The sequence below is a fragment of the Chiloscyllium plagiosum genome, unplaced genomic scaffold (genome assembly GCF_037043375.1).
Source record: "Chiloscyllium plagiosum isolate Xiang-an unplaced genomic scaffold, Cpla_swu_hap1 HiC_scaffold_17, whole genome shotgun sequence".
NCBI lineage: Eukaryota > Metazoa > Chordata > Chondrichthyes > Orectolobiformes > Hemiscylliidae > Chiloscyllium > Chiloscyllium plagiosum.
This window is the reverse complement of record NW_028270155.1, coordinates 74,626,478-74,643,201: the sequence shown is the minus strand read 5'-3', so window position 1 is coordinate 74,643,201 and position 16,724 is coordinate 74,626,478. Positions and strand designations below refer to the sequence as shown.

The following is a 16,724-nucleotide window of genomic DNA, read 5'->3' as shown; positions in this document are numbered from 1 at the left end:
CAGCATCACTAAAACCCTGATGATCTGGCGAGTATCATATTGCTTTTTAAGAGGCCTGACTGAATGCAAACTGATTGCCTTATTTATAACTGTAACTAGACTTCAAAATTGTCTTGTTTCTCATTTATTTACAAGATGTTGATGTTGTATTTATTGCCCAAAGGGCAATTTAAGAGTCAATCAAATTGCTGTGGATCTGGAGTCACATGGAGACCCCGACTGGATAAGAACGGCAGATTTCCTTCACATTAGCAATCCAGATGGGCTTCAATAACAATCGGCAACAGTTTCATGATCCCAGATTTTTATTGAATTCAAATTCCACCATCTGCCATGGTGGGATTTGAATCCAGGTCCCCAGGACATTGCCTTGGTCTCTGGATTAAAAGTCACGTGAAATAACCATGAGGCATTGTCTCCCCACTGCCTCAGTGGCTTTGAAAGAGGTTCTCAAATTGGAAAAGGCGCCACATAACCACAAGTCTCTTTTTTTTGTATGTCTCCAGTGAAGACTCATACTGCTAGCAAGCAAGCTGAACGGACAGGAAACCGTACCGTTTCTCGGCAGTTAATGTTGGTGTTGTTGAAGAAGTTGCAGGATCCATTCTTGCAGCAGTATCTGTTCAGTCTGTTCCACAATCTTTAGCAGGGAAGAAAGAAAGAAAGAAAGATAGGTGATGTGATCCAGATAATGAAGTTGGATTGTACCTACATGTGCTCAGAGTCAGACACTCTGAAGACATTTCCTTCCCTTCTCAGCCCAGCCAAACTGCCCGATGAGGTTGTGGTGATATGAGAGATCCAGCTCCAAAAAGGACAGGATTGGACACTGAATATTCCAGCCACAAAAGTTCAAGAAAGTATTTAAAAAGTGGATAAAAAGGGTAAGGAAAGGAAAGCAAAATCGGAGCACCTTTTAAAACAAGCAAAGGTGAAACAGAAAAAAGGAGGCTACGACAGAAGTCTGGTTGGTAATACAATTGAGGGCCAGTTGATATTTATATACATACAGCAAACTGTGTTTTAACCAGCACCTTCTCAGCTGGCCCTCTCCATAAACTGGCAAATATGATATACCTCAAATACCGGAAGTATGTGACACCATGCCATGCCCAAGTAGTCAGTTGATGGTGTGAGTGCGGAGACGCTCTGCTGGTAAGTTTTATTTAAGGCAAAGTTGCATTATTATTTACAGCATAAATCACTAAAATAAGGTATATCAGTGATGTGTCTACTCCCTGCATCTCAGTTTTATTCCTCAGTGTGTTTTTTTACATGGATTATGTGGGCCTCTTGATCAACTGGCACACTCCTCGTCCCATAGATGTCAGATAATAAAAGGTTTGGTGTATGAAGTTCAGAGTGTTAGTAAGAAAGGGAAACAAGAGAAGCAAAGAGAACTGAGAAGAGCCAGCCAGCAAACATAAGCGGAATTCCAAAAATATCTTCTTACACCCTATTATTTCAAAACACATAGATGGAGAGGAGTGATGAGGCTGATCAGAGACCAAAGAAAACAGGCCTGACAAGGAGGTATAGGGCATGAGCCACTCAATGAGGTTGACAAACTGTTTCTAACCAAAGAAGGAAATACTGCCACAGTGAAAGAGGAGGTGTCTATTCAGTAAAGGGGTTAAAAATCTGAGGGGAATACCAGAAAGGCTTATTGCATTTTGTTGCAAAGTCCACAGGTCTTGTGGAATACATCCTAGGTTACTGAGGGAAGTAATGTTGGATATTGGGAAGGTATTGGCTGGAGATGTTCAGTCCTCTTTTCATACAGACATCTTCATAGAAGACTGGAAAATTGCAAATGTTAACAATCCTCTGTTTCTAGCACGCGTTTGAAGAATAAGCCCAACAATTATAAGACACAGTCAATGGTGGGAAAGTTTTCAGGAACTAGAATTCTAAACAAAAGTAACTCAGTCATTTGAATAAATGTAAATGAGAGAAAGCCAGTGCTGATTTACATGTGAAATCGCATTTAACTAACTTTGCTCTTTTTGGTAGAGTAACTGAGAGGGTTAATGTTGTTAATGTTATTGATGTGGCATACACAGATTTCCAAAAGATGTTCGGTGAAGTGCATATAACAGGCTTGCTTCATTTTCATCATAGAATGGTCTCCCTTCTCTGCTGTAACCATTTAGCAGATCATGCCTATGCTGATTCTCTGAAGGATCCAAACAATTACCACACCCTCACCTTCTCCCAGGAACCTGTATCCTTTTCAGATAATAATCCAATGCCTCGAGTGACTCTACCTCCAGTGCATTCCAGATCCTAAACACTACGACATGAAAATGTTTCTCCTCATGACTCCATGACTTCTTTTGGCAATTACCTGAAATGTGCCTTCAGCTTCTCCATCCTTCTATCAATGAGAACAGTCTCTCCTATAAAGAGGAATCTCGATTACCCGACATTTGATTATCTGAATTTCGGATTATCCGAACAAGATTGCAAGGTCCCGATGCTTAGCTAAACTGTGTTATTCGGCATTCGATTATCCGAACAAAACACTCCCCACCCACATCCTTCGGATAATCAAGGTTCCTCTGTATATTCAATCTAGGCCCTTCAATTTTAAAGCTATCGATTACATTTCCTCTTGGCCTTCCCTTCTCCATGGAAAACAATTCCAATTTTCCATTAAGGACAGACTATAAATGGTGGCCTAGTCAGCGACAGCTACATCCCAGAAAAGAAAGAGTAAATAAAAAATTAAAAACACAATCTGGTGCCCGACGTTGTAGGGGATCATATACAACATACCTCTTAAGAGACACACTCATGTCATCCTCAGAGTATCATGGCATATGACCTGAGGTATAAAAGGTCTCAGTCTCCTTCGTAAATAGGACTTCTTTTGTGACTGAAAAACTTAGCATTAGGCCAGACACTGAACTGCCTATGACTGCATCGTATGTAGACACCAGGAGGAGCTGTAATTAACATATTTTGACTCTTCAATGCATTTTTAATTCCTACGTCATGGAAACGAACATAAGCATTGCTGCATCAGCATCAAGAAGAACAAGGAGAATATGTAGCCCATTCAGCCCCTCAAGCTGCTCCATTTGATACAATCAAGGCTGATCTCATCGTGGCCTCAACTCCGCTTTCCTGCCTGCTCTCCATCACCCTTCAATCCACTACCCATTAAAACTCTCTCGCCTCAAATTTACTCAATGTCTCAGCATCCATAGAGAAGTAATTTCTCCTCATTTCTGTTTTAAATCTGCTGCCCCTTATTTTAGATCTTGTATGCTGGATTGCCCTGCATGAGGAACCTTTTCTCCCCCCATTGTCAATCCCCTTCAGCACAGCATTGCCGGCTAGAGACAAAAGCCTGTATGATGGTGGCAGAACACCCAGAACTGAATATAGTATTCCAGTTGCGGTCTTTTATGCAGGCTTATTATAACTTCCTTGCTTTTCTACTCTAAGTATTTAGTTCTCAAAAATGCTGCATGCTTCACTAACTTCACTCAACCTACCTTGCCATCTTTCAATAACTCATGCCCAGGTTTATCTGCTCTTGCAATCCCTTTAGAACAGTACCATTTATTTTATATGGTCCCTCGGCGATCCCTTTGGAATAGAACCATTTATTTTATATGGCCCCTTAGCATTTTTCCAACCAAAATGACTCTCACTACAGTGTGCATGCCCTGCACACCCTAGTGTTGGTCGTTACAATACATCAGGGAAAGCAGGGGCCCTATTACCAACTCCTGGGGTGTTCCATTACAAACCTTCCACTAGTCCAAGAAACAACTATTAACCATTACTGGTTGTTCTGTCATTCAGCCAATTTTGAATCAATGTTGCTACTATCTTTTATTATAACTCTTTTCCCAAGTTTGTTATGTGGCATTGTATCAAACATTTGGATGTTAGTATACATTGCATGAAATGCATTACTATCATCATCTGTCTGTTACTCAATTGAAAAGCTCAATCCATTTAGCTAAACGTGATTTCTCATAATATATCAGTGCTGGGTTTCCATACTTAACATTAACCCAAGTGACAATTACATTTGCTCCGAATGATTGTTTCTAGAAGCTTCCCCAACACAAAAGTTAAATTGACTGACCTGTACCTTCTGGGCTTACCTTGACACTTTCTTTTGGAAAAATATTTACAAATCTTTAGTCTTTTACATTTTCCATCCTGGCTTCCCTCATTATCCTTCAAAACCAGCTCTGGTGACCTATCAAATTTAGGCAGCCTATCCAATAGGACCATGGAGTCCTACAGCATGGAGACAGGCCCTTTGGCTCAAATTGGTCCATGCCGACCAAAAATAGCTCCTCCATATCCAACTTAAACCCTTAGACCATAAGGCAAGAAGAAACGAATAGGCTGTTTGACCCCTCAAGCCTGCTCTGCCATTCAGGAGACCTTGGCTAATCTGACATTCCTCACATTTACTTTCCCATGGGTGTCTTCCCCATAACCTTGATTCCCAGATTGAGCAAGAATCTATCTATCTCAGCCTTGAATATACACAAGGACTCTATCCCCATAGTTCTCTGTGACAAGGAGTTCCAAAGACTTAACCCTTAAAAATATCACTCCTCATCTCAATCTTAAATTGGGGCCCCTTTATTCTCAGGCTATGCCCTGTAGTTCTAGTCTCTCTTGTGAGGGGTACCAACCTCTCAGCATTTACCCTGTCAACGCCCTGAAGAATCCTGTGTGTTTCAGGGCGATCATCTCTCACACATTCTTCTAAACTCCAGTATGTAGACTCCCAACCTGTTTAACCTCTGTTCACAAGACAAGTGTCTAAACTACCTCTCCCTTCATCACACAGACTGTGTCTTCTTGCCTGGTAAAGACAATGCAAAGATAATTAAGACCCCAATCATACCCACACACTAATCTCCATTTAGTCCCTAATCAGTCCCAGACCTCCTTTTTTTTCACTCACTCATTTATATTTCTGTAGGCACCTTTGGATTCTCTTTCCTGTTAACAATCAGCCCCTCTTATTTTCCCTTTTCAGTCCTATTGAAATTGGAAAGGCACATACTGCTGTAGAATTTTTTCTTAAACAAACACTTGGAAATCTTCACAAGCCAACAACTATTCTAATGCATATTTTAAGGTAATTTTAAGTTCTCCATCGCAGGTGTTCTATAACTTTTGCATTGCCTGTATTTTTCATCAGAAATGTTCCTTTATATCTTTCAAAAAGTCAGAGCAAAAAAGGACAGTGACAACATGTATACAAAGTGGCTGAGTGACAGGAAGCTGTAGTGGTAAATGATCGTTCTTCAGACTGAACAAAATATATAAGTCAGGTTCCTCAGACAGACATCACTAGGAAAATGGATTTATAGTGGCCTCTGAACAATCTTCAATAACCAGCAGAAGTAACCTGCAATGGCAGCAGCCAGTCCATGAAGCATTTCACAAACACCGTCTCCAGGAGGTGACAGTGCTGAGAAATGGAAGCCTGGCTCCTTCAATGGAACAGGTTGTCCACATTGAACAGGTCAAGCCTGGTCTGTGCAACATTTCAGACTGGGTGAGAGTGGTCACCTGTTTTAGACCGACCACACACTGTGATTTAATGTGCTCAGTTTAATACTCACGTGTCCCCAAAGAGTCCATGGTAATATCCAAAGTAGACGAGTGACTGGTCATTATAATATAAGCTGCTTAGTCCATTCCCAACTGCAAAGCCCTAGAACATGGAACATAGTTTCACCACAACAAGCTTAGCTCCTGCCCACATTCCACCCTGATAACTTACTTCGTCATATCAAGTGTTGGTATTCACTGCACACCAGGCATTGGATGCTTCCCACTGCGCCTGACCTCCAACACATGGAATCACTGCAGCTAATAAGGACCATTCTCACCCCCAGGCCAGAGCATAGTGGGCTTGATTCCCAATGTACACACTGGAGAACAAAACTGAAATCTGACATGCTGACACAATGAAGGGAATTCTTCACCAGAGAGGAGTGTGAAGAAGCAGTAAGCCTAGTCTCTGCTTTGTCCTCTCAGGTGGCAATGAGAGATCCCACCATATTATTTTCCAAAAGTACAGCTGGGTGGTTTGCCATTATGTTCTGGACAATTTCCCCCCAGAGAAATCAGATTTCTCCAGCCATTACAACATTGGTGATAACTCCCTGTGCCCAAATTGGCTGCTGTGTATCCTATATTACAATAATGGTTACACTTAATCAATAGCTCAGTGGCTGAAAGGCTCTTTGGGATGGTGTGATAAAATATGAAATACAGGGTCTTTATTTTTCACATTAACACCCCTTTCGCTAATGCTTCAGTCTTATGTTCAGAGTATAGGGGTAAGGTTAGTGTTCTTGATTACAATGGAGACTCTCCATCCAACAATGACAGCTAGAGGAACACAGGGCTGGGGAACCAAAAGAGACAGATACAAGTCTACAGTAGAAGGAATTGCAAAATACCTTGAAGTTAATCTTAGCTGGTCCATCCACAATTTTCAGGCTCAGGGTCGGTGTATAGATGCCTCCATAGCTTTCACCAAAGATGTAGAAATCATTGCTTGTGAAGTTGGGGAACTTACTGAAGAAATCCTGCAGGGCCAGGTAATTGTTTTCTGCAACCTAGCAAAGTGGGGAGAAGAATATGAGATCAGGGCTTAGTGCTGTGTTTCCCACAGGGTGAAGAACCCAGGTGAATTGGAAAACTAGTCATTCACTGGCCTGAGCTCAGGGCTGTTGGTTGCCCTTAAAACGTCAAGACATATTTCATTCATGTCCCAAGGCATTCTGATTTCAGCTGTGGCTGATTCAGTACTTTTGCCTCCAATTCAGGAGGTGTGGGTTCAAGTCCCATTTGCAAGACTTTGGTGAACAATCCAGATAGAAACTCCTGGCATCAGAATTGAGGGAATGCTGCACTGTCAGAAGTGTTGCCTTTCAGAGGTGATGTTAAACCAAGACCTCACTAGTCTCTGAAATGTAAGTAAGAGATCCATGGCAGTATCTCAAAGAGCAGCGAGATATTTATTCCTCAATCAACATTACAACAAAGATGATCTGGTTATTATGGGAACTTGAGGAGAAAGTGAGGTCTGCAGATGCTGGAGATCAGAGCTGAAAATGTGTTGCTGGAAAAGCGCAGCAGGTCAGGCAGCATCCAGGGAACAGGAGAATCGACGCTTCGGGCATAAGCCCTTCTTCAGGAATGAAGGGCTTATGCCCGAAACGTCGATTCTCCTGTTCCCTGGATGCTGCCTGACCTGCTGCGCTTTTCCAGCAACACATTTTCAGCTATTATGGGAACTTCCTTTGCCTAAAATCACTGCCATATTTCCAATGGTACAAGAATGGCAACTCTTCAAACTCCTGGTTTGATTCTGAAGCACTTTGGGTGTCTTGAGGTTATGAAAAGTACTATTGAAATACAAACTTTTTATCCCATAATTAAAAATGTCCTCAGCTACAGAACACCACAATTGACAACAACACATCCACAAGATTTTATCTGTCCCAAGTGTCAGAAACCTCTCTGAATTATTACAAACCAGTGGTCGGAAACAAATAAAAATAGAAATTTATGGAGAAGCTCAGCAGGTCTGGCAGCATCTGTGAAGAGAAAACATAGTTAATATTTTGAATCCAGTGACACACCTTCAGAACACAAAAAGCAAGAAGGCATAAAATAGGGATCAAAGTTTATAGGAAGGAGGGCAGAGTTTTGAACATTGGAGCTAGAAAAGCAAAGCGTGGTTGTAAAGGGAGCAGTGTCAATGGAGTAATACATCATGATAGAGTGCCACAGAGATTCCCAGCCCCCAGTAAACAGCTGGCACTATCTGGCAGGGCCTAACAGAGGACGCAGATTGGGCACAATACCTCATCATCGTTGGTGGCATAGTTTTGATCATCCGAGTAGGAGAAACCAACTCCGGCCGGGGACTCCAGGTAGAGAACATTGGCCACTTTATTCCAGCTGTATTTATTGATGTAGAGTGTGCTGCCATCATCATTCACCTGGAAGCAACACACTGGAATCAATGACCTGGATCTACAGTAACCAATTCCACTATGCATGTTATCTTCCTATTGGCCAGTTAGTCATAGAGTCAGAGATGTACAGCACAGAAACAGACACTTAATTCCAATGCATCCATGCCGACCAGATATGCTAAATAAATCCAGTCCCATTTGCCAGCATTTGGCCCATATCCTTCTAAACCCTTTTCATTCATATACCCATCCAGATGCCTTTTAAATGTTGAATGACCTTCCTCTGGCAGCTCATCGTCAGCCCCCAACACTCCAGGGAAAATAGCCCCAGCTTATTCAGCCTCTCCCTATGTAAATCTTTTCTGAACCCTTTCAAGTTCCACAACATCCTTCTGATAGGGAGGAGACGAGAATTGCACATGGTATTCTAATAGTGACCTCACCAACATCCTCTTCAGCCACAACGTGACCTCCTAATGTCGATACTCAATGCACTGACCAATAAAGGAAAGCATACCAAACGCCTTGTTCACTATCTTATCTATCTGCGACTCCACTTTCAAGGAGCTATGAACCTGCACTCCAAGGTCCCTTTGTTCAGCAACGCTCCCTAGGACCTTACCATTAAGTGTATAAGTCCTGCCCTGACTTGCCTTTTCAAAATGCAGCACCTCGCATTTATCTAAACTGAACTCCGTCTGCCACTCCTCAGCCCATTGGCTCATCTGATCAAGATCCCGTTGTTCTCTGGAGGAAACCTTCTTCACTGTCCATGGCACCTCCAATTTCAGCATCATCTGTAAACTTACTAACCATACTCCTATGTTCAAATCCAAATCAATTATACAAATGACAAAAAGCAGTGGATCTAGCACCTATCCTTGTGGCACACTGCTGGTCACAAGCTTCCAGTCTGAAAAGCAACCCTCTGTCTTCTACTTCTGAGCCAGTTCTGTATCCAAATGGCTAGTTCTCCCTGTATTCCATATAATCTCACCTTGCAAACCAGTCTACCATTAGGAACCTTGTCGAATGCCTTACTAAAGTCCATATAGATCATGTCCACTGCTCTGCCCTCATCAATCCTCTGTTACTTCTTCAAAAACCTATCAAGTTTGTGAGACATGATTTCCCACACACAAAGCCATGTTGACTATCCCTAATGAGTCCTTGCTTTTCCAAATACATGTAAATCCGGTCCCTCAGGATTCCCTTGCCCACCACTGATACCAGGCTCACCGGTCTGTAGTTTCCTGGCTTTTCCTTAGCACCTTTCTTAAATAATGGCATCACATTTAGCCAATATCCAAACTTCCGGCACCTCATCCATGGCTATCAATGATACAAATATCTCAGCAAGGGGCCCAGCAATCTCATGCCTAGCTACCCACAGAATTCTAGGGCACACCTGATCAGGTCCTGGGGATTTAGCCACCTTTATGCGTTTTAGGACATCTTGCATCTCCTCCTCTGTAACATGAACATTTTTCAAAATATCACTATTTATTTTCCCAGGTGCTCTACCTTCCACATACTTCTCCATAGTGAACTCTAATGCAAACTATTAATTTAGTATCTTCCCACATCTCCTGCGGTTCCACACAGACAGCCTTGCTGATCTTTCCATGGCTCTATTCTCTTCCTAGTTATTCTTTTGTCCTTAGTGTATTGTAAAATCCTTTTGGATTCTCCTTAATCCTAATTTCCAAAGCTATCTCATGTCCCCTTTTTGCATTCCTGATTTCCCTCTGAAGTATACTCCTACTGCCTTTATACTCTAAGGATTCACTCGATCTCTGCTGTCTATACCTGACATATGCTTCCTTCTTATTCTTGACCAAAACCTCAATTCCTCTGGTCATCCAGCATTCTCTATACCTACCAGCCTTTCCTTTCACCCTGACAGGAAGATACTTTCCCTGGACTCTCGTTATCTCATTTCTGAAGGCTTCCCATTTTCCAGCCGTCCCTTTACCTGCAAACATCCATCCCAATCAACTTTTGAAAGTTCTTGCCTCATACTATCAAAATTAGCCTTCCTTCAATTTAGAACTTAAATTTTTAGATCCAGTCTATCCTTTTCAATCTTCATTTTAAATCTAATAGAAATAGTCACTGCCCCCAAAGTGTTCCCCAACTGATACCTCAATCACCTGCCCTGCCTTATTTCTCAAGAGTAAATCAAGTTTTGCACCTTATCTAGTAGGTATATAGAACTTAGAAAAGCACAGCACAGAACAGGCCCTTTGGCCCACAATGTTGTGCCATAATTTAATCCTAATGTCAAATATAGTAACTTAACCTCTCAATTCACTGCTATCCATGTGCATGTCCAGCAGTCGCTTCAATATCCCTAATGACTCTGCTTCCACCACTCCAGCAGGCAACACATTCCATGCATTCACAACTCTCTGCATAAAGAACCTACCTCTGACGTCTCCTTTATACCTTTCCCCTAATATCTTCAAAGTATGACTTCTCGTACCAGTCAATCCTGCCCTGGGGAAAAGTCTCTGGCTACTGACTCTATCTCTCCTCTCATTATTTTGTACACCTCGATCAGGTCTCTCTCTTCCTCCTTCTCTCCAGAGAGAAAAGTCCGAGCTTATTCAACCTTTCATCATAAGGCAAGCCCTCCAGTCCAGGCAGCACCCTGGTAAACCTTCTTTGTACCCTTTCCAAAGCCTCTGTATCTTTCCTATAGTAAGGCGACCAGAACTGGACACAATATTCCAAGTGTGGTCTCACCAGGGGCTTGTAGAGCTGTAGCAAAACCTCGCGACTCTTAAACTCGAACCCCCTGTTAATGAAAGCCAAAGCACCATATGCTTTCTTAACAACCCTATCCACTTGGATGGCAAATTTGAGGGATCTGTGTACTTGCACACCCAGATCCCTCTGTTCCTCCACACTGCCAAGAATCCTGTCTTTAATCCTATATTCAGCATTCAATTTCGACCTTCCAAAATGCATCACTTCGCATTTGTCCAGGTTGAACTCCATCTACCATTTCTCAGCCCAGCTCTGCATCCTGTCTATGTCATGCTGCAATAGCCCTCAATACTATCAACAACACCTCCAACCTTAGTATCATCTGCAAATTTACTAACCCACCCCTCAATCTCCTCATCCAAGTTATTTATAAAAACTGCAAAGAGCGGAGGCCCAAGAACAGAGCCCTGCGGGATGGAAAGTATTCTGCCTGGACTCCAGGCAGAATACTTTCCATCTACAAGGACTCTCTACCTTCTGTCAGCCAGCCAGTTCTGAATCCAGACAGCCAAATCTCCCTGTATCCCATACTTCCTAACTTTATGAATGAGCCTACCATGGCGAACCCTATCAAATGCATTGCTGAAGACAACATACTCTACCATCATCGACCTGTCTTGACACCTCCTCAAAGGAGAAAGTGAGGACTGCAGATGCTGGAGATCAGAGCTGAAAATGTGTTGCTGGAAAAGCGCAGCAGGTCAGGCAGCATCCAGGGAACAGGAGAATCGACGTTTCGGGCATAAGCCCTTCTTCAGCCCTGAAGAAGGGCTTATGCCTGAAACGTCGATTCTCCTGCTCCTTGGATGCTGCCTGATCTGCTGCGCTTTTCCAGCAACACATTTTCAGCACCTCCTCAAAAGAACTCAATAAGATTTGTGAGGCATGACCTGCCCCTTACAAAGCCACGCTAATTCCATTAATCACAATATGCTTTGCCAACTAGTCATAAATCCTGTCCCTCAGAATTCTTTCCAAAACTTTGCTGACCACAGATGTAAGACTGACTGGTCTGTAATTGCCAGGGATTTCCCTATTCCTTTCTTAAAAAGAGGAACAACATTCGCCTCCTTCCAATCCTCCGGTACGACTCCTGTGGAGAGTGAGGAAGCAAATATCCTCGCTTCCCAGAGCAGCCTAGGATAAATCTGGTCTGACCCTGGAGACTTATCGATCTTAATGTTTTCCCAAATTTCTAGCACATCAACTTCATCAATCTTGATCTGGTCAAGACTGTATCCCAGCTCCTCTAAGTTTTCCACATACTGAATCAGAAAATTTTCTTGTACACACTTAAAATTCCTCTCCATCTAAACCCTTAACACTATGGTAGTCCCAGTCTAATTTTGGAAAATTAACACCCCTTACCATAATCACCCTATTACAGAGGAACTTCAATTATCTGGAATTCGATTAACTGAATATCGGACTATCCGGCAAGATCACAAGGTCCCGATGCGTGGCTGAGCTATGTTATCCAGCATTCAATTATCCAGAAATCAATTAACAGAACAAAATATTCCCCGCCCTTGTCCTTCAGACAAGGAGGTTCCTCTGTATTCTTATAGATAACAGAGATCTCCTTACAAATTTGTTTCTCACTGACTATTGGGTGGGGGGGGGGGGGGGGGGGGGGAGGAGTTGATGGTACAATCCCAATAAGGTGATCAGCCCTTTCTTATTTCTCAGTTCCACCAAAATAACTTCCCTGGACATAGCCCCAGGAAATTCCTCCACAAATACAGTTGTAATGTAAAATGCCTAATCAAAAATGCCACTGTCCCTCCTCTCTTGCCCACCTTCTGATCCTTCCTATAGTACCAATACCCTGGAACATCAAGTCTCTGTAATTGCTATGATATCCCAGTCCATTTTCCTAACCATGCCCTGAGTTCATCTGCCTTCCCTGTCAGGCCTCTTGCATCAAAATACATGCAGTTTAATTTATCAGTCCTATCTCGTTCTCTACTTTGTTCCTGCCTTACCTACTGTTTTTCCCCAACTATACCAGTCCCAGACTGATCACTTTCCTCACTTATTTCCCTGGGTACCCTCCTGCCCTTACTCGTTTAAAGCAGGTCTAGCAAATCTCCCTGCCAACATATTAGTCCCCTTCCAATTCAGGCGAGATCCGTCCTTCTTATACAAGTCACTTCGACCCAAGGAGAGATTCCAAAGATCCAAAAGTGTGAATCCTTCTCTCCTGCACCAGCTCCTCAGCCAGGCATTCATCTGCTCTATCCTCCATTCCTACCCTCACTAGCTCGTGGCACTGGGAGTAATCCAGATATTACTACCCTCAAGGACCTACTTTTTAAATTCCTGCCTAGCTTCCTATATTCTTTCCTCAGAATCTCAACTTTTCTATTATAGATAGCTCTTATGGTAAGGTAAGATTTTAAACCCTGGTCCCTCGTGATATTCAGGTGTGTCAAAAATGGTCCCCTCACTCGATTGTGCTCTATTCTACAGACTCCTCGAACAATAATTAGTTCAGTTGAGAGAAACAGTTTCGCAAACACACTGACAAACAGAGTTTCAAGTCCTCTGTGCTATATTGGGTTAATTGGGGTTAGAGTTTCCTGGGTTCAAGTCCTCTGTGCTATATTGGGTTAATTGGGGTTAGAGTTTCCTGGGTTCAAGTCCTCTGTGCTGTAATGGGGTTAAAGTCCCCTGGGTGGGTTAATTTCAGGTTCGAGTCCTCTGCACTGTATTGGGGTTAGAGTCCCCTGGGTTTTATTGAGGTTCAGGTCCTCTGCGCTGTATTGAGATTCATATCACTGTGTCTAATTAAGATTTGAGCGCTCTGTGTTTAAGTGGGATTCAAGTTCTCTGTTTAATTGAGGTTCGAGCCCCCATGAGGAGTAAAGTGAGAAAGGGATTAAAGTCTCCTTGTGGCAAAATTTGAGGCACTGCGAATGTTTCTTCTGGGGAAAGAGTGTGGCTTGGACTGCAGCACTATGTGGTCTGCTGCGAGGACTTTCTCTTTTTAGAAGTATAATTTCGGTGAGAGAATGAAAAAATAAATAAATAAAAATGAGAAATGCTGAAATTAAGGTTGTACTAATACTTGGGTTGAAAAAGGAAAGTTTCAATCTAAGTTGTGCCATGCTGGGAGTGTTTGATGTTTAAAAATTTTGGTTTGTTAAAATACTGGCTTAGAAAATCCTTTTAAGTAACTGTTTTGTCTTGTTTGAATCAGGATTTCCATACAGTTTGTTTTGTGGACTACGTAATGGGGCAGATTTTGTTTTTATGTTGAAATTGTACAACATTATGTCCTTTTTAAAATTATCGAACTTGTAACCCTAAAACACATTGATTGAGTGCCTTGAGTCCCTGATTTGTTTCAAATTCTACAATACCTGTTTTAAAAGAAAAACCCATTTGGGTCAGTGGTCAAGCTATAGCCAGACGAGAGTATTCTATCATAATATCTTTGCTGCTGTGTTTTAATACAGAGTGTTCACCAAAGGAAAAGTGCATTTTGAGCTTGATGTTATGTTAAGATTTTCTAGAGAATATTAGAACTTGAGGCTGAGCTGTTTCAGTTCTGTTCGTTATTGCTGAGACTTCAATGGCTCCCTTCATATAGCAAATTCAAAAAAAATGTTGATCCCTACCAAAGTTGTCACTGTAATTCTGACTGTTTTATTTGGGAAGTTTTGTTTGGAAAGCATATTTTAAAATATTCAGCATTTGTTTCCCATGAATATTTGCGATTTAAATCTGAACTGAAACTGCCTCTTCAATTGTTAAAGTCCAGGACACATCGTTGTTTCCTTACTGTTCCAGACTTTTGAAATACATTTCCTGAATTTCACATTAGCCAAGTTTGAATTTGTGAAAGGAAAATAATTTTTGAATAACCTGAACGAGGTACCTGAGGGTTTGATTTTAGGACCATTGATCGTTGTTTATAATTGACTGAATTGTTTAGGCAGTACAATTTAAAAGTTTATGAATTGTATAAAAATTGAAAACGTTATAAATAGTGAACAGAGTAACAGGCTTTAAGAATTCACATAAGGTTGAAACAGGCAACTTAGTGTAGTTAAAAAAAAATCACACAATACCGGGTTATAGTCCAACAGGTTTAATTGGAAGCACTAGCTTTCGGAGCGCCGCTCCTTCATCAGGTGATAGTGGAGGACACGATTGTAAGACACAGAATTTATAGCTATAAATTCTGTGTCTTACAATCGTGTCCTCCACTATCACCTGATGAAGGAGCGGCGCTCCGAAAGCTAGTGCTTCCAATTAAACCTGTTGGACTATAACCCGGTATTGTGTGATTTTTAACTTTGTACACCCCAGTCCAACACCAGCATCTCCAAATCATGACTAGTGTAGTTAAGTGTGTGACTGTCTTCATACCTTGGTAAGGAAGGAATGAGAGAGGAAATGCAAAGATACTTCCAGTAGCTAACATCGCCTCTAGACCTTCTCCATTCACAGGTAAAGCACGCCTTTGGACCACTGCCCGCCCCTCCATAACCTGATCCAACGGATTCAATCAGCTCTCCAGTCATGAGCATGAAAAATGAAGTAGTTAACAGTGAAGAGGAGGTCGGTACGCTTTTTGTCAGTAGCCTTCATACGGACATTAAACTACGTGAGCTTTACCTCACCTTTTGACCATTTAAGGGATATGATGGTTCACTGATCAAGCTAACATCAAACCAGCCAGTTGGTTTTGTTCCATTTAACAGCAGAGTGGGAGCTAAAGCAGCAAAGAATGCTGCGTTTACCGCGCCTGCTGCTGCGCTAGTATTCTCTATCTGGAGCATCTCTGCAAGGACGGAAGCCTCATCAGTTTTGTTAAGTATTTAACTGCCCTAATCGAAGAATTCAGATTTCCCCATGGATTGACACAGAAGGACAGACTGAATTTTGTTTTCAGGTTGGTCTTTACTGAAGGAGATTTTGGAGAACTGGCTCATTTCCATGTGACTTGGAGGGAATGGAATGGTCACGAAGCATTGTGGATTTAAGAACTTTACTGGTGAATGTTTTTTCCCCACACGGGAGGATTCTTCAAATTCTATTTACTGTAACGGACTAGTAATTTTTGGTATTATAATAATTGTATACTGTATGTTAATAGCTTGCTTAAAAACTGGCTGTCAGAGTCTTATGAAAGCTGGTAGTGCCATCTAGGTGGTTACCATGAAAATATAAAAGGCAGGAATGAGAATGTGTATAAGGTATGAGCAGGTAAGGAAAGAGTTACGTTTTGAGCTTTGTGAAACAAAGGTTCAGCTAAGCATGACTCTGATCAGGTAAGGACTTGCAATGTAAACAATGGGGTGCTGGAGGCAAGGGTAATGGGCTAACAAGGTGGAAAAGCATTCATTATGTACAGCCATTTAACAAGAAGAAGAATTCAGTATATAAAGTCAGTTTAACAAGGTGAAAAGCATTCATTATGTGAAGCCAGTTAACAAGGTTAAGAACATGCTTTGTTTAACAACAGATAGCTTAATCTTTACTATTGACACTGATTGCTGATTGTAATGGTCACCTGATCAATAGGTATCTTGCCCTATCTGGATGCTCCTCTGCTGTTCCAGAGGCTGAGAACTGATGTCTCTGTGCACATGGGCAATTGTTCTCTCTCCCTCCGGGGCCCAGAATAAAGATGAAGGAAGTAAAACTATACTGTGTCTCTGAGTGTTTTACTTTGACTCGGGGGGGGGGGGGGGGGGGTGAAGACTGGGACGATACCTCCACAGACACTGCAAGACCTGCTGTGTTTTCCAACAATTTCTCTTTTTCTATATTGAACCTCAAAAATGAATGCAACTAACAGCCTGGACCCTTAAACTCCATACTGCCCAACACCCCTTACATCTACTCACAAACATCTATAGGTCTCCACATACCGTAGGAGCACTCCAGGATCTCACACTACCTCTTGTGCACCCCACTTCTCCAACATTTTATTTTAGTAGTCGAACTTTCTCA

General features: G+C 42.0%; 1 protein-coding gene across 1 annotated transcript in view; it reads right to left on the bottom strand.

Annotated features, from left to right (window-relative positions):
* The window catches only part of LOC122558591 (lysosomal protective protein), a 49,855-nt gene that overhangs the window by 11,783 nt on the left and 21,348 nt on the right, over nt 1–16,724 (bottom strand). The window contains exons 3-6 of the mRNA XM_043707364.2: nt 7,872–8,009; nt 6,459–6,617; nt 5,613–5,704; nt 556–640 (exon numbers count right to left, since the gene is read on the bottom strand). Coding sequence (XP_043563299.2) covers nt 556–640; nt 5,613–5,704; nt 6,459–6,617; nt 7,872–8,009 — 474 coding nt within the window. The remainder of the gene's footprint in view (nt 1–555; nt 641–5,612; nt 5,705–6,458; nt 6,618–7,871; nt 8,010–16,724) is intronic.